At 41.4% G+C, this 22141-nt stretch overlaps 1 protein-coding gene across 2 annotated transcripts in view; it reads left to right on the top strand.

Annotated features, from left to right (window-relative positions):
• Positions 1 to 1254: 1254 nt before the first annotated feature.
• The window catches only part of AFF1 (ALF transcription elongation factor 1), a 174381-nt gene continuing 153494 nt past the window's right edge, over positions 1255 to 22141 (top strand). The window contains exons 1-2 of one of the 2 annotated variants that reach the window (XM_044766291.2): positions 1255 to 1525; positions 14109 to 14182. In XM_044766291.2, coding sequence (XP_044622226.2) covers positions 14145 to 14182 — 38 coding nt within the window. In that variant the 5' untranslated portion in view covers positions 1255 to 1525; positions 14109 to 14144. The remainder of the gene's footprint in view (positions 1526 to 14108; positions 14183 to 22141) is intronic. The other variant, XM_070505392.1, reaches the window with a different exon arrangement.

The following is a 22141-nucleotide window of genomic DNA, read 5'->3' as shown; positions in this document are numbered from 1 at the left end:
CCGGAGCTGTCGTCTAGAGGCACACTACATTTCATAAGGGACACGTAATTATTTCAGCCGTTGAGGTAGATCAAATCGATATCACCATGGGAGCATACGGAGTTAGAGAGAAGAGTCATATTTTGGAAAACAATCCATGGGAAATTAAGTCAAGCAGCCAAGGGTTTAATTTGGAAATGCAAATATCTGCCGATTAGGTTTTCAATTAAACACTGTTCATATGGACAATGAAGGAGCCATGAGGAGCAAAGCAAAAGCAGCAAAAAAAAAAAAAAAAAAAGAAAGAAAGAAAGAAAGAAATACGGCGAGCACGGAGGGGTTATTTTCATACACTATATTAATTTACATTTATATTATATTACATTTGAGTAAGGTGATTTTCTTCATCCAAATAATTTCACCCATTTTAAACCATTAGGATATTGGGGGAAAAAACCCATCTGGGCCACTTGATGTAATCTTTCTGCATCTCTCGCCGGGAGGAAGGTGAGACGAGGCAAAGAAGACAGCTTGATGCTTTCCTTGGTATGTTCACAGTAGGCAGCGGGTAGCGACTTCACTAGACATTACCTTTCCCTTCTTTCGTTTGTTTGGTCTGTTTGCTGAAACTCCTACACCCATTAGAATTTTCTGGGCTTAGATTGCTGGAGAGGAAGAACCCGGAGGCTGAACTCAAGAGACCTGGTTTCCCATGCCATTTTGTAGCTTGTGACATTGAACGCAGTAATTATTTTCAGCTCTTTGGTTTCATTATTCGGGAAATGACAACAATAATCTATCTGTTTTATAAGGTTGTGAAGATGAGACGGGCTGGTGTGTGTGAAGCCCTTTATAAACTGTATAATCCTCCCCAGATGTTAGTCATTATCTCCTTTAAAGGGCACAGAGTCTGTTCCAATTGTATAGGAAATTGCAAAAAGGCTCCTTGACACTTTTAGTCAGAACTTGACCCTGAGCTTAATCTTGCTGTAAAGCGAAAGGGTTCTCGCGCCCCACACCAGCCCGGGGCAGGGTCAGCCACGCCGCCGGTGCGGTCACTGCCGTATCCATCCTCAGCTGCAGCTCCCCCTCGAGCCTCCCACCAGTCTCCCGCGGAGGGCCGCGACCTTCCCCGCCGTTTGGGTGGCGCCAGCTAGAGGGCGTCGGCCGGGCGGAGCAGGGGACCGGGGCCGGGAGGGGGGGTCGAGGGTGCCGGCAGGGCGGCAGGGGGCGTGGCCTCCCGAGGAGGGCGTGGCCTCGCCGCCCGGGCGTTCTGGGCGGCGGGCGCGCCGAGCGGGCGAGCCAGCGAGCGGACGGGCGCGCGCGGCCCCTGCGCACTCGGCCGCCGGCTGCGCGCGCCACGGGCACAGTTGCACTGTCGCCTCCGCCGCTCCGGAGCCGGCCCAGCGCGAGCCGCCGCGGAGCCCGGGAGGACGCGCTCACCTGCGCTCTCCGCACCCGCGCCCCTTCCCCACCGCAACAGGTCAGGGGAGGGCGGAGGCGGCGAGGGCGCACGACCGGGGCTGGAGGACGAAGGGGCTGGAAGGTAAGCAGAGCCCTGCGTGCCCGGGCTGGGGTCAGCCTGGCCCCGCACGCCGCAGCCGCCGACTTCTGGGAAGCCCAGGCTCTCCCCGCCTCGCCGCCGGCTTCCCAGCGCGCTGACTCAAGTCGCTGGCCTTCCCACTTTTCCGGTGGGAACCTTCGGGGAGAACCGGCGAGGGAGCCGCAGGGCTTGCACTGCCCTGACTTGCAAATCCGCGGCAGGTAGCGGCTAGAAAACCTGGGCAGGGGAACACAGGAAGAGACCCAGCCTCCTCCCCCGCCTCACCCCTCAAAAGCAAACATCTGCCCGTGCGCCCCGCGTCTTGCGGAAAGATGTTCCGTTGTTGGAACCTGGTGCCCGGGTTGCGTAATAGACGAGTCCCAGAAGTTTCTCGGGGGGTAAAAGCGGGGCTTTTCTCTCCTCCATCCCGCTCCCCGCTCCCGTCGTCATTGTCACCCCTCCCTCTTGCGTCTAGCGGAGAGATTAGTGGTTCCAATCCCGTCTAAACGGGATTGAGAGGGAGGCGTGTGTCGGTGGTCCGCAGCCTCCAGAGAGGGAGGGGAAAAGTTGGAGGCACCTTCTGAGACGTGCTCCTGGGACAGAGGGGTTCGGCGTCTGCAGAACATGGGACTGGTTAATTTCTCTTGACAATAATTTTGTCCTCGGGTGTGTGATCCTCTGTGACTGCTGCATGCCAGCCCTCCGACGTTGCGAGCGCCGGGGTGGGCGAATTAAAAGGGAGAGGAATTGGAGGATTGTATGAATTTGTACTTTCCTTTACCATAATGGTAGTTACATTAATGAAACTGCGATGGGCCTTCGAGGGTCTTGATACTTTCCAGCTGGGTTTGTCTACTAGGAGTTTCTATCCCCCCCCATATTGTTATGCAAATTACCCCAGGAAGACCCTTGGCTTTGGAGGTGGAGATGTGGCTGTAATCTTCCGGGAGCTAATCTTGCATGCGGGACGGGGGAGGCCTTGCAGACACTGTTTTGTTTTCTTAAAGGTGGAATGGGGTAATTTTAACCCTGTTGGTGCACATTGGAGGCGGGGGATGGGGGGTATGACGTACCATCGAGGAACCAGACAGATTTAAAACCTTCAAGGTGACACTGTAAATTAAGGCGAAGACCCAGTGTTCCCTGGGACCGTTGCAAAGTGAGAAGAACTCAGTAATTGAGGTACAAAAACATTAGGCAAGAGAGCAGCCTGAGAAGTGTGGGGATTTTGCTTGTCTGAGATTATTTCAGAGCAAGGTCATGCAGAGTTGGGAGAAGACAGGTGGCGGTGGGGTGCCTCCCCCGGACCTGCTTGGTGTCAGACTCTGAGTCGGGACAGAAGGCATGAGAGAGAAAAAGACCTTTGGACTCGGGAGTCGACTTCTCCTCAGAGGCATAAGCATACCTAAGCATGGCCCTGTTTCAATGTTTACTTCCTCTGTCTAATGTATTTCCTTAGCTTGCCTTTCATCTTTAGTGCAAAGGATTCCTTGAGTGGATATTCTGGAAATAATTCACAGGAGAGTTGAAAATTCTGGATGCTTTGCCTGTTTTAATTTAAAGGTGTTGTCTCTTGCCAGTGTCAGAAAGTGTTGTTTTGGGAAATAAATCTGCAGAAAAGAAATGGAGAAAACTAAAGGATAACGAACGACCCAAGAGAATGAAGGAAAACTAGGAGAGAAAGCAAGAGAATAGATAAGTAGTACTTAAAACGAGGAAAACTAAGTTGAATCAGCCAACTTAGGAGAGAGGGAACCAAGGAAAAGATTTAGGACAGATTTGGTCACTTTAAGACAAAGAAATATTGAAGAATGGGACACAAGGCTTTGAAAAAAATGAGTTTAGGGGCCTGCCCAGTGGCGCAGTGGTTAAGTTCGAACATTCTGTTTCAAGGCCTGGGGTTACCAGTTTGGATCTTGGGTGCAGACCTACGTGCTGCTTGGCAGGCCACGCTGTGGCAGGCGTCCCACATATAGAGTAGAGGAAGATGGGCACTGATGTTAGCTCAGGGCTGGTCTTCCTCAGCAAAAAGAGGAAGATTGGCAACAGATGTTAGCTCAGGGCTAATCTTCCTCAAAAAAGAAAAAAAGAAAAAAATGAGTTTAGATATTGGGGTTTTTTCCCCTCTTTCTTTTCTTTTTCTAAGTATAACTCAGCGATGATGAGGCTCAGGGTGTGGGGCTTGCAGGTCTGTGACTGAAGTCTTTGCTTTCCACTTGCAGGAAGAAAATGCACTATTACATATTAGAGTTAATATGTCTTATTCACTGTAGCCATTGAATTTCTGGAGTGTCTTTGGCATTTGTCACTTGCTTAATTCTTCAACTTTGTAAATATCAAATTTTGAAGAATCACGGTGTGTTAAATTAGAATACAGAGATCATCCAGACATGGGCATGGATTTTAGCTCAGGGCCAGTCTTCCTCAGCAAAAAGAGGAGGATTGGCAGTATTTAGCTTAGGGCTAATCTTCCTCAAAAAAAAAAAAAAAAGAATATGCATGGATTTTTTTGTTATGAGAAGTCACTGTATCACTGTGGGGTTTTAAGACAATAAGTAGTTAGACTGCATCAAAACTGGCTGTCTCTCCTGTTTCCTATCTGGTTTAACTGAATTTTGCAAAGAGTTGGTTGAGCTAAAAGTAAGTTTTTTTTATTGACTAAGATACTTGCCTAATTGGGTTTTGGATTAAACTTGGAAGAGGACTCCTCAGTTAAGACATATATCTGAGTTGCATCTTTATTAGGAACCTCACAAATCCCTGTCGCCATGTGGTGGTTCAGTTGAAATTATAAATCGCCTTGAAAGTTGAAAAGTTGGGTAAAAAAATTAAGCTTGGAAAAGGCAGACTTGTTTTCAATATTTTTTCAAAAGCAAGCGAAAGGAGTTTTATACTCAACTCTGTAATTTGTGCTCTTTCATCAAACAAATTTGCATATCCCTTATGAAGTTAGTTGACTGTCAAAATTCCAAATCTTGAGAAGGCCTTATGCTTTCACTTTTTGAAAAGTAGAGCTAATTTATATATAAATATTTGGATCAGTATAAGACAAACAGCGGACAGTATACTCTGCAGATGTCTCCTAGGGAATGGCTGCAAGCTGGGATAGTCTCCTTACTTTTGAAGCCCTCCACTGATAGCTGTCCTTCAACTTTAGTTCACTTGCTATCTTAGATATGTTGAAGCTAGGTATGTCTGTTGAAGCTAAAAGCCCAAAGTTCCCCTATTTCAAGACTCTAGACTATTAACTAATTTTTCAGGAGATTGAGAAATTTATGCTGGAGACAGAACAAACTAAGGAACTGCATTTACCATAGATCTACAAAGTTTTGTCAATAAATTATATTTTCCTCATTAAATTATAAATTCAACAGTGGTTTCTGTTCCCAGATGATGTTTAATTGGCACTGGTTTTCTAGCAGTCTCTCTTTCTTTTTCATACACCGTAGTAGCTTATTTAATATTTAATGAATTGAATCTCAGATTTTATTAAAATAGATTACATAAACCCTATAGTCTATTTATTAAAATTCTACCCTAGTGCAGAAACAGTATGGAGATTTCTCAAAAAATTAAAAATAGAAATACCATATGATCCAGCTATCCCGTTGCTGGGTATTTATCCAAAGAACTTGAAGTCAGTGATCTCAAGAGATTTATACACCCCTATGTTCACTGCAGCATTATTCACAATAGCCAAAATGTGGAAGCAACCCAAGTGCCCAATGACTGGTGATTGGATAAAGAAGATGTGGTGTACATATACAATGGAATACTACTCAGCCATAGAAAAGACAAAATCATCCCATTTACAACAACATGGATGGACCTTGAGGGTATGATGTTGAGCAAAATAAGCCAGACAGAGAAAGACAAATACTGCATGATTTATTAAAATTCTACCCTAGTGGGGAAGATAAACAAACACATGGATATAGACAACAGATAAGTGGTTACCAGAGGGGAAGGGGGTTGGGAGGGTTGGCAAAAGGGATAAAGGGGCACATGTGTATGGTGATGGATAAAAATTGCGCTACTAGGGGCCAGCCCCACGGCCAAGTGGTTAAGTTCGCGTGCTCTGCTTCGTCAGCCCAGGGTTTCGCCGGTTCGAATCCTGGGCACAGACACGGCACTACTCATCAAGCCATGCTGAGGCGGCATCCCGCGTGTCTACAACTAGAGGGGCCCACAACTAAAAAGAAAATGCACAACTGTGCACCGGGGGGCTATAGGGAGAAAAAGGAAAAATAAAATCTTTTTACAAAAAAATTGCACTACTCGGGGTGAGCACGATGAAGTGAATTCAGAAATTGATAAACAATAATGTATACCCCAAATTGCACAATGTTGTGAACTATTATAATCCCCATAAAGTTACTTGGAAAAAAATTCTACCATAGTGCGGAAGTAAATGTGAAATATGTAGTTCTTTGTACATATGAAAGATGTACATACATAAATGAAGGCACACATCCTTTATTCTTGCCTGTGTTTGTATCTGCACAGCAGCTATGAACTTGAAGCCGTGAGGTTCTAAGGCCATCAGAGTTGCTAATAAGAGTTTTTGTCTTATGCCTTAGGACAGAACTCTTCCAATAGTGTCCTCCAGGGGAAGACAATCAGCTGATTTTCTTAAATTATCTGGCCCATTTTAAACATGACTAAGGATTTCTTGTTAGAGCGACTTTTTCCTATTAAAAGACTGAGATTATTGTGACAAGTGGAGCCCAGAGGTATCAATTACATCATTAATATAATACCTCATATTCATTCCTAATACCGTAGAAGTATCGAGCATCTTCTTTGTGTCAGACCATTCTCGAAGCATTGGGGAAACTGTGACAACATCATGACCCAGAAAGAGAAAGAGCTCCTGCAGGTGGAGTTTACATTCTCTTAGCATAAAAGCTGTTTACCAACGGCTTTCACGTGACAGTTCATTTAAGCCTAACTGCAACTCTGAAGTTGGAGTTGATTTTCCATTTTAAAATCAGGAAACTGAGTTGAAGTTGTTAAGTGACTTGACTCTGTGACTCAAAGCCTGTGCCCTTTCTGCTATGGTACGCTGTGTTGGCTGTGTTGATATGTGGTTTCCTGTTTTTCAAGAATTACAGCTTGACTAAAATATAAATAGTGTTTCTCCTTGGCTAAGTAGTTCTTTATGATCATTATGGGAATAAAAAAGCAAGTATTTTCATTTTGCATTCTGGACGTATATTTGTGACTCCAAAGGAAAATATGATGCAGACCTATTAAACAGAGGTGGTGTTTATTTGCACCAGATAAAGAGCCTTACCTTCCTAAAAATTAAATGCAAGGGCTTATGAGCCATCTCCCTTAGTGCTTGGAATCTATTATTCAAGTTATGAGAAGTCAGTTCACATCCGTATGTAAATCAGGGTATACCCACACCATTTCCCTCAGTCTTACAGATTCAGTGAATATATGCAGTTTAGCACTGGTTTTCAAACTTACAGCAAGCATCAGAATCTCCTGGAAGGCCTGTTAAAACACAGATGTGTCTCCCCTGCTCCCCCCCCCCCCCCAAGTTTCTGATTCACTAGGTCTGTGGTGGTGCCCAAGAATTTGCATTTGTAACATTTGCAGATGATACTGATGCGGCTAGTTTTGGAACTACCCTTTGAGAACTACTGTAGTGTAGCAGAGAATTTAAAAGCTTGGTTTCTGAGCCAGACAGGTTGGGCTTGAATCTTGGTTATGCCACCTACTAGCTGTCAGACCTTAGGCGAATTACTTAACTCCTTGTCAAGAACTCTGAAGCCTCTGAGATTTTACCCTACTTTCAACTAATAAGGTAACCTGCCACAGTTTCATGGACTCCTGGGGAATGACTTTGTTACTCATAATAATAGCTGTAGCCGCAGTACCAACATTTTTTTACACTGGTTCTCAAAACCCCAGTTTGCAAAGGGAGATGTGGGAAGAGCCAAGTGACGCTTGCAGACATTACAGGAGAGGAATCCTGAGCTTAGGGAATTCCAGTCTTTTATAATGGGCAGTAAGCATGCCTTCCCTTTGCTCTACAAGGAGACACTATCTCTGTTTTCCAAGGTTGTTCTCTATACAAGCATCCTTAAAGATTGTCTGGAACAAAGGCAGTTGGTGCCTCTGGTTGTACGACATGCAGAAATGCCACAGACCCATGGAGAATTGGCTCCCAACACTTTCCATTCCCTTATAAAATGGGATTAACAATATAATAGTATCTCCCTTACTGGGTAGTAGAGTAGATTAAAGGTACTGAGATTTGGCAAGCACTTGGAGCAGAGCATAATAAGTGCTACATCAATATTTCCTATTATTACTCCTGAAAGAAATAATTGTGTTTATTTTAATGGTAAGTATTGCTTTATAATATGGAATAATTTCTTTACTGAGTATTCCTAACTTTGAATTCCAAGAAACTTCTTTAATGGATCTAAATTCTAAAATGGAGATAATGTTATTTTACTAGACCATGGGGAATGAGGCCGAAACATTTGCTACCAATATTTATGTGCTTTCTCATTTTTTTCTGCCTCCTTATGGTTACACAGAATCATGTGACTAATTGTGTCCAGTGGGCTGTCTGTGGGAGTAACGTGTACTTCTGGGCTGGAGCATTTAAGTGGCTTTTATGAGACCCTTGAACTCCCTCTTACTTCAGTAAACCCTGAAGCCACATTTCCACATAGTGGAGCTTCCAACAGCTTAGGCTTCTCAATGTGAAGAAAAGGTCCATGCTCTCCCCTACCCTAACACACCAATATGCAATGGACATAAAGGATGAACATGAAATAAGTCTTTGCTCTGTCAAGCCACTGAGATTTGGGGGTTAATTTGCCACTACGGCATAACCTAGACTGTCTTCACTATATTCCAGTGCCTATGATGCCTGCCTACTGTGAGAAGGTTGACAGTTATTTTAAAATATAGGCTCTGGGGGTGTATATGTAAAGCTAGACATGGAGCTTGCATTCTGTTGAGGGAATATAAGCAATTAACGTTTATTTATTTAGCATAAGTTAATTTCAGATAGTGGCGAGTACTGTGAAAAGTGTGGCCAACACTGTTACTATCCTACCCAATGCCCGTTCCCATTTTTTTCTTGCTAAGAGAACCTTAATTGTGTGTGGGACTACACTGTGCCCAGCCCTAGGTGATAGATCGTGTTTGTTCCCAGCCAAATCATGACAATTTGTGTCCTGATTTACCTGCCTCCCCTGCAGCTCCAGGAGGCCACGTGACCTAGTTCTGATTTTTTGATAGTCAAGGTTTCGGGGAAGGATTTCCCTTTCCTCACAAAAGGAGGTAGACGTGGTTGGTATAGCCACACTTTCCTCCTCTCAACTTCTTCCTGCCTTGAATGTAGATGAGATGTCTGGTTATGGCAGCAGCCTTTTTGTACCATGAGATGGCAAGCGTAAAGACAACACGCTAAATATGGCAGATCGGAAGGAGCCAGAGTTCCTGATGACCTCATTGAACAGCTAGAACTGTACCAGTAGCCAACCTCTTCTAGACTTGGTCTAGGAGGAATATAAACCTCTGTTAATTAAGCACTTGTTACTTGCCGCTAGATACATTCCTGACCCATGTAGAGTATAATGGAATAGACTGGGTTGGCTGGAGCATGTGGTTGAGGGCACAGCAGTGCTACGTTACCCATGCTAATCAGGGAAGGCCTGTTTGAGAATGTGTCATTGAGCTGAGACCTGAGTGTTGAGAAGGGGCCAATAAGATGGGAAATGTGTCCTTGAGTTTGGGTTGGAACAAGGATTTGAAGGGGAGAAAAGATAATGGGGGAAATCGTGTTCCGTTATGAGTTTCTAAGCTCATGGGCTCCATGTGGCACTGGAAAGCTAAAGGAACTGCCCGTGATCATTTGGGGCAACTACAAGGACAGTTTGGACCCCTGCTATGATTCTGATCTGCTTGGGATATTACACCCCAGAGTCCAGGGGAATTCAGACGAAAACAGTGTGTGTGACCATGACTCACCCCCGACACATTGCCTATTACCAAGAGACTGTTATTCCTGTAGGCTGTGTGGGAAAGGGCAAGGGAAGTAGGGCTGACCAGGGACGACTGACGAGTCTGGCCTCTGGGCAGAGAATTTTCCTCATAGTCTCCTTTGGAAATGGGGTCATAGTCATGGGGCTTTGAGATCTGCTTAGTGGTGGTTGTCCAGTTGAAAAGCTTCTGTAATGTACGGATTCTCCCGAGCATGTGCTTTGATTGGCAGAAAAATAACTAGAACAACTACTACCGTTTATTGAGTCCTTACCGTGCGCCAGGCATGGTGCTAAAAATATTACAAACATTATTTTATTTAACCCTCCAACAAGCTCGTGAAGCTCCATATTACCGAAGAGAAAGCTGAGACCTTAGAGAAGAACAATAATTTTCCTGAGGTCATATAGCTGGTAGGTTGCAAAGCAGGCCTTTTAGCCAGCCTGTCATAAATATCCCCAAGAGTAGGCTCCCCGGAATGTGCTAGGTTTTGCAAGCAGTTAATGACCTAGACCAGAATATTTGAAAATATCCTGAATCATGTTTTGTATTCCTCCTTCCTCTTTTTCTTTCCTTGTAATTATATATGTATATGGTATGAGTGTCTCTAAAACTAAAAAAAAAAAACATTTTTTTTTACTTGAGTTGTTTTACCTGCTATTTTGGGGAGAAAGGCAGTTTGATATACATGACATTTTTATTTCTGAATGAATTTGCATTGCAAGAGGCTGGAAGGACTATAGAAGGGTCAGTTAAATATACTTGGCAGGGTGCATTCATAAATGAAACATAGTCTATTTCACTTCATAAAATTTAACATAGATATTGCTGACTTAAACAGCAAGGGCTGCTATGTATTGAATGCCTATGATGTGTCAATGTGCTAAGTGTTTTAGCTAGATTATAATCCACTCTTCTCAGTAACTCTGTGAAGTAGGCTATTTTCCATTTTACAGATGGGAGCACTGAGGCTACTGGGGCTTAATTTGCCCAAGGTAATCACTTGTCTCACTTGACCCTATTGTCTTTCTGCTATACAGCACTACTCCGTTATTAAATACAGCCAGATTGTATTTGTATCTTCCTGGCTTTTTTTAGTGGGAGGATTTTAAACTGCCCTGCTTCCATTCATTATTCCATTTTGTCTTTATAATCTAGTGAAAATAATATAAAAATGTATGTTAGGGGCCGGCCCCGTGGCCGAGTGGTCGTGCTCTGCTTCAGTGGCCCGGGGTTTCATCGATTTGGGTCCTGGGCGCACACCTAGCACCGCTCATCAAGCCATGCTGAGCTGGTGTCCCACACAGCACAAACAGAAGGACCTTACAACTAGAATATATAACTATGTACTGGGGGGTTGATTGACACATTTGTTAGCTCAGGGCCAATCTTAAAGGAAGAAGAAGAAAAAGAAAAAGAAAAAGATTGGCACATTTGTTAGCTCAGGGCCAATCTTAAAAAAAAATTATGGAAACATCAGGAAGACCTGATTTCAATATTTATAGGCAAGTATATTCCCCCCACCCCTATATTTAAAGGAAGAATGTTTACCCAGGTAATAAAGGATTCACAGCGTACACAATAAAAAGTGAAAGTGCCCCTTTCCAGAGAAACCACTAGTAACAGTTTGCTCTGTGCATGCTCACGTGTGTTATACATAAACATAAAAATAAAGCATTTTCTTTTTAAACAAACTGGCTCACGTTGTACATTTTGTTCAGTATCTTGTTTGGATGAACCTATTCTTTTTGATGTTACGTTGCCTCTCACTATGATGTGTCATAATTGATTTAGCCATTTTTGTGTTTGTATGTATTTGGTTGTGACCGGTTTTCTTATTATAAACAATATTTTACTGCACATATCTCCTTGTACACATGTGACTATATTTGTAAAAACGATTCTTTGAAGGAGAAATTAACTGCAGCATATACTAATTTCCTTTCCTGGCAGTGGTTTAAGATAATAAGTTTCTGACTACAGCACTTTCATTGTGTCCTAACCTAACCTTATATCTGAGTTGCATGGCTGCTCCATATGGCTGTGCAAGTCACGCGTACATCAGCACCTAAACAGCCTTTCCCAGGCTGATTTGGTATTTTCTGTGAGACATAACTGAGTCATAACAGTCAGTAACCTGGTGATGCAGCCTCCTTGCCCTGCCTCTGTGGAAGGCATTGTGCCTCCCGGCAAATTTAAAAATTTGGGTTGTACAGACATGTCCCCAGCTGTGCCCAGGGGCCATATCCTTCAGAGAGTACATCACTCTCACTTTGTTCTCCACCCACCCACCAAGCAAGAAGCCAGTGGTGAGATCCAAGCATTCAGCTGACTCCTTCAGTCTTGGAGTTGTCAGTCTCTAGGACCATTTTTTAAAAAATAGACATTTTTTTGAGAGAAATTTTAGGTTCACAGCAAAATTGAACTGAAGGTACAGAGATTTCCCATAGACCTCCTTGCTCTCACACTCACAGCCTCCCCCATAATCAACATCTCCCACTAGTGTGGTACATTTGTTACAAATGATGAATCTACATTGACACATCAGTATCCCACAGAGTTCTAGAACTATTTTTCACTACAGATCTGCATGGCTTGCTTCTTACTTACTTTAAGTCTTTGCTTAAATGTTACATTCTCTGGCCACCCTATATAAAATTGCAACACCTTACCTCATTTTCTCTCTTGCACTTTATGCCTTTGCCTTGTTTTGCTTATAGCATCTTGCAATATCTAACATCTGTATATTGTGTTTCATCTTTGCTTGTTACCTCCTGTAATTTGTAAACTCAGTCACAGTAAGAGTCTGTTTCCTTCACTCTTATTCTCAGTACCTGTCTTAGAGTAGACGCTCAGGAAATATTCTTGGCTTGGTGAGTAAATGAACAAACAAGTGAACTCAGGACTGCTCTCTCAAGGTTGGCGTCCTTCAACAGTCCGACCTGCCTCCTCCCTCATTGCCTTCACACACTCCACCAACCAGCCCTAGGGGTGGGGTGCTGTTGGGCTGCAGACAGGTGGGGCATCTTCACTGGGAGGGCCATCACAGACTCTTCAGAAGCCTTTGCAGTGTTAGGAAGATTAATGCCCAAACAAATGCCTACCATTTTATTGATCACTTACTGTGTGCCAGCCCTCCATGTCAAGAGAGAGAAAAGGAGAGAGCAACAAAAGGGGCATGGGGAGAGAAAAAGGGGAAGGGAGAAAGAAAATAATGTGGGGATGGGCAGAGTAAAGGGATTGGGAAAGGACCCGGGGAGAAAGAGAAACAAAAGTGTGTTTGAGACAGGAAAAGAAAGAAAGGGATGATTGGGATTTGAGTTACAGAATTTAGGAAACTTGCCTAGGGCCACTATAGCTGGTTGGAGGAACATCTGCTCCAAAGCATGTTTGACTCAGAAAAACTTAAGAGCTCTACTAGCGTGAGTTTAATTAGAATGTTTGCAACATCCATGTTGGCATTCTTTCAGAGGAAGAGATAGAGAGACAAATGATATCTACTAGTATGGAAACATTGTAGTCAGCAAGTTGGCAATTTTAATTTTATGGAGGGTGACATAAAAGACCTTCTCAGGAGTCAGAGTAGAGCTGAAGGACTGTGTTCAGCATCAGCCTTAGCTAAAAGGGTAACAGTTAGCCTCTTAAACATACTAGGTGAGCTAAAATTGTTACAGATTTAATGTAGAGTTTCCATTTGTATCAAACAGTTTGTTAAATCTTTACTAGTTTAATTTAGTAGCATACCCTTTGCCTTAAGGGTGTTTGAAAAAGTAGAAACTATTTAAAGCAAGTTAGGATAAGTGCAGTAAATTTACAAACACATACAAGAAAGGGAAAAGGAAACAGCTGTTGATAGTGTTAACCATAGAGAGGTTGTTTCTAGAGATACACAAGATAGTACCAAGGCCATCTGCCCTTGTTGGATAACAACTTTTTAAAAAAATCCAGTACTGTTCTGAGAGAATGCTCAAGAACTGTTTTGGGGATTAAGTACCTTTTAAGAGTGGAAGTAAAATTTTAAGACTGGCTCTTACTGGGGCCCACATTTTTATTGTGTTGAATTCTTATGTGAAGATCAATGTCGATTTCCTCTCTTGCGCGTACTTTCTTCCTTTAGATTCTAATGAGGATGCTGACACAACCTGTTATCTCAGGCAAATTACTTAAAACTGAGGTTTAGTTTTCTTATCTATAAAATGGGCTATCAGTATATGGAGTATTAGTATCTACCTTGCAAGTTTATTGTAATGTTTACATGAAATGTCATTTTTAAAAGGGCTTAACACAATGCTTGGCACAAAGTAGACACTAGGGAAATGTTATTTCCTTTCTTTCTCCTCAGGATAAACTTGTGCACATTTTTTTCGTGCTAAAATGGCTTTGAGTAGCAGCCTCAAAATTAAAAGTGCATTTGGCCTTTGCTATAAGCTAGCTGGGTTGTTCATGCAACTTGGGAGTTGGTGAAGAACCATTCTCTAATACAAGTGAGAACTTTGAATTCTGTTTCCAATAAGATTTCTTACAGATCAGGTGTACCTATGAGTTTACTTATGAGCTTATATGTCTCTTTCAGATGAATAGACTTGTCACTTTCCACTGACTGGCAGCAATGGCGTTTACTGAAAGAGTCAACAGCAGTGGCAACAGGTAACCGTGAAATCCATGATTCACAGATATGACAATATTTAATTCTATAATCTTTTTTAACGAATATGTTTGGTCCTTTTCGTTTTTGCAACTTATAAACTCTCTGGTGCAGGAAAATGCATGAAAATTTCAGTTTTCTCTATGTGAAGTCAGACCTCTTAGACCAGCTACATATTTTCTTCAAATCTAGTACTCTCTGAGCCTCAACTCGTTTCTTTACTATGTTGGATTTTGTATTAGATCAGCATCCTAATTCTGTGTTCAAGAAATTGGTCTATATTGCGCTGATTTGGGAAAATGGGCACATATTCTGCATGTGCTGAAACAAATATTGTGGTGAAATCTACTTTTTCATGAGGGCCTTGAAGGAGGGAATTCTGTCAGTTACGGTTTACGCCTTTCCCGTCTCCCTCCAACTCTGCACATCTAGTTAACTGCCTTCTTGTATCTACTCCATGATCGTTGTTGGTTGAGGGGAGCAGATTAACATTCTGAAGCAGTTATGAAGAATAACTCATCTGATATCCAGAAGGAATTCTTAATTCCACGGTCAGTTTTTATTTATATTAATGATATTAAAGTTTGAGATAGGTAGACTCAAACTTACTCAACAAACATTTATTGAGTAACAGATGATGGTGCGTGTAATTCTGGACTGTTCTGGATGCTTTCCTCCTCCCTCTCCCTTTCTGGTGTATTTAGGAAAAGTCCTCAATTCCAGGTGGTCCTGGTGGCGCTGTTAAACTTGGTACACTCTCCTCCCACACAGAGGAAGGCATGTCCCCCAGCCTGCAACAGTCCACATTCTCCTAGAGCCTGGGGGAAACCGGTCATCTGTCTTTAGGCTTGTTCATAATGTTCAGTTACACATAAGTTTTACATTTTTATGTAGTTAAATATCTTGTCCTTTATGGATTCTGGTTTTGATTGGGCTTAGAAAGGTCTTTCCTACTCCAAGATTGTGAAAATAATGTCATGTGTTCTCTGCTGGCACTTGAATGGTTTCTTTTTTTGTATTTAAATCAGAACTTGTATGCTGGTGGCCTGTGTGACAGATCTGGTCAACAGATGGGTTAGTTTGGCCCTGCACAGTGTTCTAAAAAGTATATATCTGCCAATGTTTTTTGCATAACAATCTAGACTTTGATCTTCTCTTGAAAAATTTCAAGTTGAACAACATTGGGCTTGTATTGCCCTATAGATACACTTAGATAGAATTGAATAGCTGGTGCTCTTTTAGGCAAAGTGTGAGCTTTCTAATTCAGAACTTCCCAAGTGGTATGCCATCAATACTCTTCAGGTGTGTCGAGGTGCTGAGCCTCAGCCCACAGGTTGACCAGAACTCCCACCTGATTTCCTCCTGCAGACATCTGCTTTGTCACCTTGCCCCGGGAAGACTGGATGTAAAAAAATTTGGGAAAGCACGAATGCTTTCTAGTTCTCTACAGTTCCCACACAGCTGGATTCACACATTTACTTAGCTGCTTAGCCTTCTTAACTTTGATCAATTTTAGATGTTTGAATTTTTAGTATTTTGGTCCATCTGTAATTAATTTTAGCACAAAGTATGTGTTGTAAATTTCCATATTAATAAGAAAGTTAAAAAGTCCAGGGGATGTTGAGGAGCCATCTTTTTTGTGTATGTGTCTGAGGAAGATTGACCCTGAGCTAACTAACATCTGTTGCCAATCTTCTTTTTGCTTGAGGAAGACTGTTGCTAAGCTAACATCTGTACCAATCTTCCTTTACTTTATATATGGGATGCCACCACAGCATGGCTAGGTCCACACCCAGGATCCAAACCCGTGAACCTGGGGCTGCTGAAGCAGAGCGTGGGAACTTAATCACTATGCCACTGGCCTGGCCCGGGAGCCATCTTTTTTTAAAAAGCAAAAGGCTAGCAATTGTTTCAGCATAGTTTATTGAATCCTCTGTCTTTTCTCCGCTGATCTGAGTACAGTGTCTAAATTCCATCACATTCGTGAGTCTCTTGTTGAACTCTTTTGTCCCATTGATTGCCTCTTCTGGCAGTGGTGGCATACTGTTTCACTGTTTTTTTTAATCAGATCCTAATATTCAGGGAGATTCTTTGTCATTACTGTTCATTTTTAGAATTTTCATAGCTATTCACATCTGATCACGGTTCTGTGTGTACCCTGAAGTCATTTGTCATTTTCTAGAAAAGTTATTCTTGGCATTTTGACTGAGGTCCCTTTGAATTCATCAATTAGGGAGAGTTGAATTCTATAGAGTATGAAGACCGGGTCTTCCTACAGAAAGAATATAAATATCAGATTGGTGAGAATTTAAGATTGTTGTGGAGGTATGATTCCACAGAAATTTCTACTTATTGAATGCAGTATAATTTCTAGCAGAAGAAGACAGCATTATCAGTGGCAAGATTGATACTTTGTACTCTCTTATTTACATGTGTCTATCGTTGTTGCTAATTATTGTTAGGTTAGGTGGGTAACTTTGTAGCCCTTTGTAGTCCCAGTCTAGCAATCACAGAACTGTTTTTATTCTTTGTTACGTTTATCTTTCCAGCGCCTCACCTCCCTGGTGTGCTCCTTTTAATTTTAATATCCAGTCTAAGTGATAAGCTAGGGGAATCCTACAAGGAGCTCTATTTTTTATATATACCAATAGCTCACTTGTTTAAATCTTTAATTATGATAGGTGTTTAATCTTTTCGTAGTACAGAAAAAAACCAAGAAACTCATGTGGAACTGATCCAGGACTAGTGCATATTTTAAAGGAAACAGATGTGTATTTCGTCTGCAGCTCTAATCTCGCACACGAAATAGAAGTCTGGGTGTGAACCCTTAGTTTGCTCAGGGCTAGCAGAAGTCATGAGCGTGGACAGAATGTTCATGTCATGCGTAATGACAATTTTTGTTTTAGTTTTTATAAGTAATAGGCTTATTCTTTGATTTCCAAGTTTATCAGCATTAGATACTATCGAATCTGAGCTCACTTATATTCCCCCCACCTCCCTGCCCATCCCCTTTCTTTTTGTTCTTTCTAAAAATTGTTATTGGAGTATCACAAACTGAAAAGCGCAGACATTATCAGGACAGTTCAGTGCACTTTTACGAGGTGAACACACTTGTGTAACCGATCGAGTAACAAGAGCAGCTCTCCAGAAGCCCCCTCCTGTCCCCTTTCAGCCATTACCTCTCTCAAACGGTGCTGCTCTTCTGCCTTTTAACATCATGAATTTGTTTTGTCTGCTTTTGAATTTTATTTAAATGTGATCGTATAGTATCCTCCTGTTTTCTATTCAGTCGTGGTGTTTATGTTATTTTTATTTCTTCTATTTCATACATTTAAATATCTTTAACATTCAAATATCCTTATAATAATATATTTTATATTAATGTACTATATTAGTTGTATATTATATAGTCAATATTAAATTTTTTTATTTTCTTCTTCCATCAACCTTCCATAGTGTAAAATAACATAATTATCCTTACTCTTCCTTCCACTTCTCTCTCTTCTACCCTCCAGCTATTAGCTCTGCTTTTAGTTTTAGATTGTCCAGATTGATAGCACATTTTAATTTATAATTATCTGTGCTCTTGCAAGCTTTGTCTTTAAATGGATAATAAAAGTTGAAAAACCAATAAGCATTATTTTACGTTATTTTGATTGAGAAGCAGAATAGTGTTTAGGGTTTCATTTCTCCTCTCTGGGTTCAAAGTCAACCCAAGCACCACTTGAAAGAGAAGATTCATATTGATCAGGACAAATGAAGCCTTATCTTTAGCTGAGGAAATTGTTCAAATTCATGCCACGTTTTAAATTGCTTCATCTTTGAAGGGTGTTTTTATTTTTTTCTGGAGTTTTTAATTACCTTTCTTTTTTCTTGTTGAAAGAGAGAACATACTTTTTTGCCATTTCACTAACATGTTCCCCTTCTTACTCTTTGATACCCATTGCTTGAATTCTCTTATTTTCTTTTTGGAATCCTGAAACTAAAATTAATTTTTACAAAGTGTGTGCTAAATTACATTCTGCTGAAATTGGGCGCAGGTAAGTGAAGCCAGAGAATAAAGGTGGGATACATTCTGGGAAAACTTTACTTGATTGTGGGAAAACATGTTACGATAAAATATAAAAATGAAAGGAATTTTATTTTAGGCTGCATTGCCAGATTTGTGGGACATGCGTTTTCTGCCATTGAGTGTGAGTGCTTCTTTAAGAACGTTTGGGCTCTTCGGGAAGATTTGAGGGAGTGACTTTCACGGACCGTGAATCATATTATACTGTAGTCCTGGAAGCTCTCCTTTGCTGGGAGAGTCTGAAATAAAGTTAACTCTCCTAATTGAGAAGCGTCCTCAATTAGTGAGGAAGCTACAAGGTGTTAAGCTGATTAACACGTATTATATGGACAGATTTTCCTTGTGTGAGTGAATCAGGGGCCCAATCTCCAGATGCTTACTGGAGGGATTAATGGTTGTGGGCCGTGTTTTCCTGAAACAGCAATTGGCCTGGGCTGTAAATAATCCACACCTGGAATTGTGAAGGTGGGAAATAAGGAGGTTTCCTGTATTTCCCAAGCAAGTTGCTTTAGGCCTGATTTACAAGTGCAATAGCATTTCTTCTACAGAACTCTTTGTTTCCCTTTATTTTAGAAAATGCTTCCTAACTGTTAAGTATGTATTGTTGTCATGTGTAGTTTAAGATGAGTCCCTCAGTTTGATGCACTTAGAAGAGTTTGGTTTCAGAGTTACCCCAGGAAATCTTTTTCAGAATTAGTTCTTTCCCAAAGAGACAGCTAAATTTGGTGGTGGTGGTGGGATGCTAAACTGTAGGAATACTGAGTAATTACCCCAGTAAAATCCAGTTGACCTATGTGTGATAGCTATATGTGTGATAATAGCTAGCTTGAGTGTGGAGGCAGACAGCTTTGTGTTTAGAACTCTGATAGTCTGATAATCCTTGGGCAAATTGCTCAACTTTTAAAGCCTCATTAAAATGGGGATAAGGAGAATAATGCACATAAAGTGCTTATCACAGTGCCTGATATGTCATAAATCCTCTGGAAATGATTAATGCCACCACTGGTGCTGATGGGAGGATGGGGGTTCCAGGAGTTGGTAGCTTCTGTGATAATGTTTGGAAGGGAAAGGCTCTGTTCAGAGGCAGTTCTCTGGGTGGAAGGATTCCTTTGAGAGGTGTCCCAGGAGGAGCATTCGTAGGAAGGAGAATGGCAGAGACCTTGAAACAAACCTTTAAAAACGAAACAACGAAGTGTGTTTACTTGCAGGGCATGTGGATACGTTGACAAGTTTCACTGTGGTCTGTTTTGCATTGAATATTGGCTATGGGGTTATCCTAAATCACACACCAAGTGTAAGAAAACACTGCTGCATGGTATTTTCTTTTCTACAAGTTGCATAGTCTTTTTAAAAAAGAAAAACTTTATTGAGGTATAATTTACTTCTGTTTTAAGTATGCAACTTAATGATTTTTAGTAAATTTACTGAGTTATGTGCCCATCTCTATAATCCAGTTTCAGAGTTGCACCCCCAATAGACGCAGCTGCCTGTTTGCTCTTAATCTTGTTCCTACCCCAACCCCAGGCAACCGTTAATCTCCTTCATACTTTTGCCTGTTCTGGATATTTCATGTAAATGCAATCACATAATACATGTTTGGGTTTTTTTTGTGACTGATTTCTTTCACTTAGCATAAGGTTTTCAAGATTCACCCATGTTGTAGCGTGTATTTCAATATTTCATTGCTTTTTGTTGCCAGATAAAGTTCATTGTATGCTGCTGCCAGTGTTTTGTTTCCTGTCACCAATTGATGGACATTTGGGTTGTGTCCACTTTTTGGCTTTTATAAATAATGTTGCACGTGTGTTTTCATTTCTTTTGGGTAGATGTCTAGGAGTGGAATTGCTTGTAAGGTAGATTTGTATTTAGAGTCATCTTCAGTTATTCTAAATTCACAACTCAGTGTGCATGTGGGGCTGTTTCAGATTTGCTATGGTTTTTCTCTTTGCTGTCACCTCTGAACTCTCTACTAATACTGAGAGTAGGAAGAGAACGAATTAATACTTATTTAGTGCCTTTAGTATAATGGATACTAGTCCAGGCAGTGGGCGTTATATCGCTTTAGGTGACCCTTTGGTCTGTGGTGGTGGATAAGAGGGACGCTGAGCTGAATTGTTAAGGATTACATCAGCTTTGTAGGGATACTAATTTTGTACCATCCTGAGTGGGGAAGACCATTTCTCTTCCTTTTGGAGAACATCAGTTACAACGGTCCTTTTCTTCTGAAGCTGGATCAGGCAGCCTCCTTTGGAGTCTGTGCAACGGGGATAGGAAGAAGAGAATTTCAGTTCCAGTTTCCTCTGTGTTTCCAGGAGCCTGGAGGACGTTACTGCAGAATCTGAGTCTTGCTTTCTGAATCTCATGATAACCCTGTGAAGAGGTCAGATTAGGTGGCAATCGACCTGAGTGTACAGGAGGAAACAAAGGCCTGGAGAAGTGAACAGCTGAATGTGTGAATCAGAGTTTAGTTACCCCAGCATAACTAGTTTGTTTTGGTTGGGAAGATTTTTAATTACTACACTAAATAACATTTAACATGTAGGGTACCGTGCAATTTCGTTTCTGCTTTTGCCCAGCACATTCTGACACCTTCGTCAGATGGTGCCTTCTTCATAACCTGCAGTGCAGAGTACCACCATTTTTGTTGCTTTAATTTTTGTTGCTTTTGTTTAAAAATGGTTTTAAAATTGTAGACTTTGGATTATATATGTTTATATAGGTAAAATGGTTTTAAAATTGTAGACTTTGGATTATATATGTTTATATAGGTAAGATGTTAATAGATAAAGTGGACAGGTCTTATTAAAGCTATTGAAAGTATGAGGTGGTCCAGGACTTCTCGTTAGGGGAAAGAGAGAGTCTAAAGGGAGAGAAAGAAAGAAAGAGAAATCTTACGCATTGTGGCAGCAACAAAGAATTACTATCAGCCCTGATAACCTAATTTAGTATAGACTTAATCATAGTTCTTGCTTACTCTTTCTCCTTTTCTCTTCCTCACTCTAAAAGAAAATTTTTATCATAGGAATATTCAGACTTTAGTATACATAGAGAGACTATTTCATTAACTTTCAAATATCCTTTCCCCAGATTTAACATTTCTCAGTATTTTGCCACACTTTAAAAAATCTATCCTTTTTCTTTTTTTTTCTCTGCTGAAGTATTTTAAAGCAAATTCCAGGCATCTATTTCTTCACTCCTGCATACTTTGTGTGCATCTCTTTAAAAAATATGGATATTTCCCTACGTAACTGCACACCAGTCTCACACCTAATAAAATTAACATTTTGGGTTTGTCTAGTAACCAGCCCATATCGAAACTGTCCAGATTGTTTAAAAATGTCTATTAAAGTTGTTTGTATCCTGATTCAAGCAAACTGAAGTGCATACATTGCATTAGGTTCTGTCTCTTGAGCCTTAATCTAGAAAGTGTACCCGACTTATTTCAGAGGTGGAGGGTTGACTGGTTGAAGCTGAGTTGAACATGTGTCCTACATTGTGCATTTGTCTGTTTGCTTCCTCTTAATGTGTTTGACTTGTTCCTATATACCAGTGGTTCCCAACCAGGAATAGTTTTACCCCCTGGAGGGGGGATGTTTGACAGAGTCTGGAGAGATTTTTAGTTGTTGTAATCTAGTGGGTAGAGGCCAGAGGTGCTGCTCAGCATCCTGCAATGCACAGGATGCCCCCCACCCCCACCCCGCGAGGAGTTTTCTGGCTGCACATGTCAGTGCTGCTGAGGCTGGGGATCCCTGTGGCTCTATCTCAGGTATTTCCTGTAGAATGGAAGTTAGCTCTAAAGCTCTTTAGAGTAAAGATAAGTCTTTTTGCTAAAAATAGTTTAATAGTCCAAGACTGTGGGAATTGTTCCATGTTTTGATCTGGGTGCCGGTTA

This window comes from Equus asinus, chromosome 3, assembly GCF_041296235.1.
Source record: "Equus asinus isolate D_3611 breed Donkey chromosome 3, EquAss-T2T_v2, whole genome shotgun sequence".
Taxonomy (NCBI): Eukaryota; Metazoa; Chordata; class Mammalia; order Perissodactyla; family Equidae; genus Equus; species Equus asinus.
The sequence above is the reverse complement of the archived record's forward strand: the minus strand, read 5'-3'. Positions and strand labels throughout refer to the sequence as shown.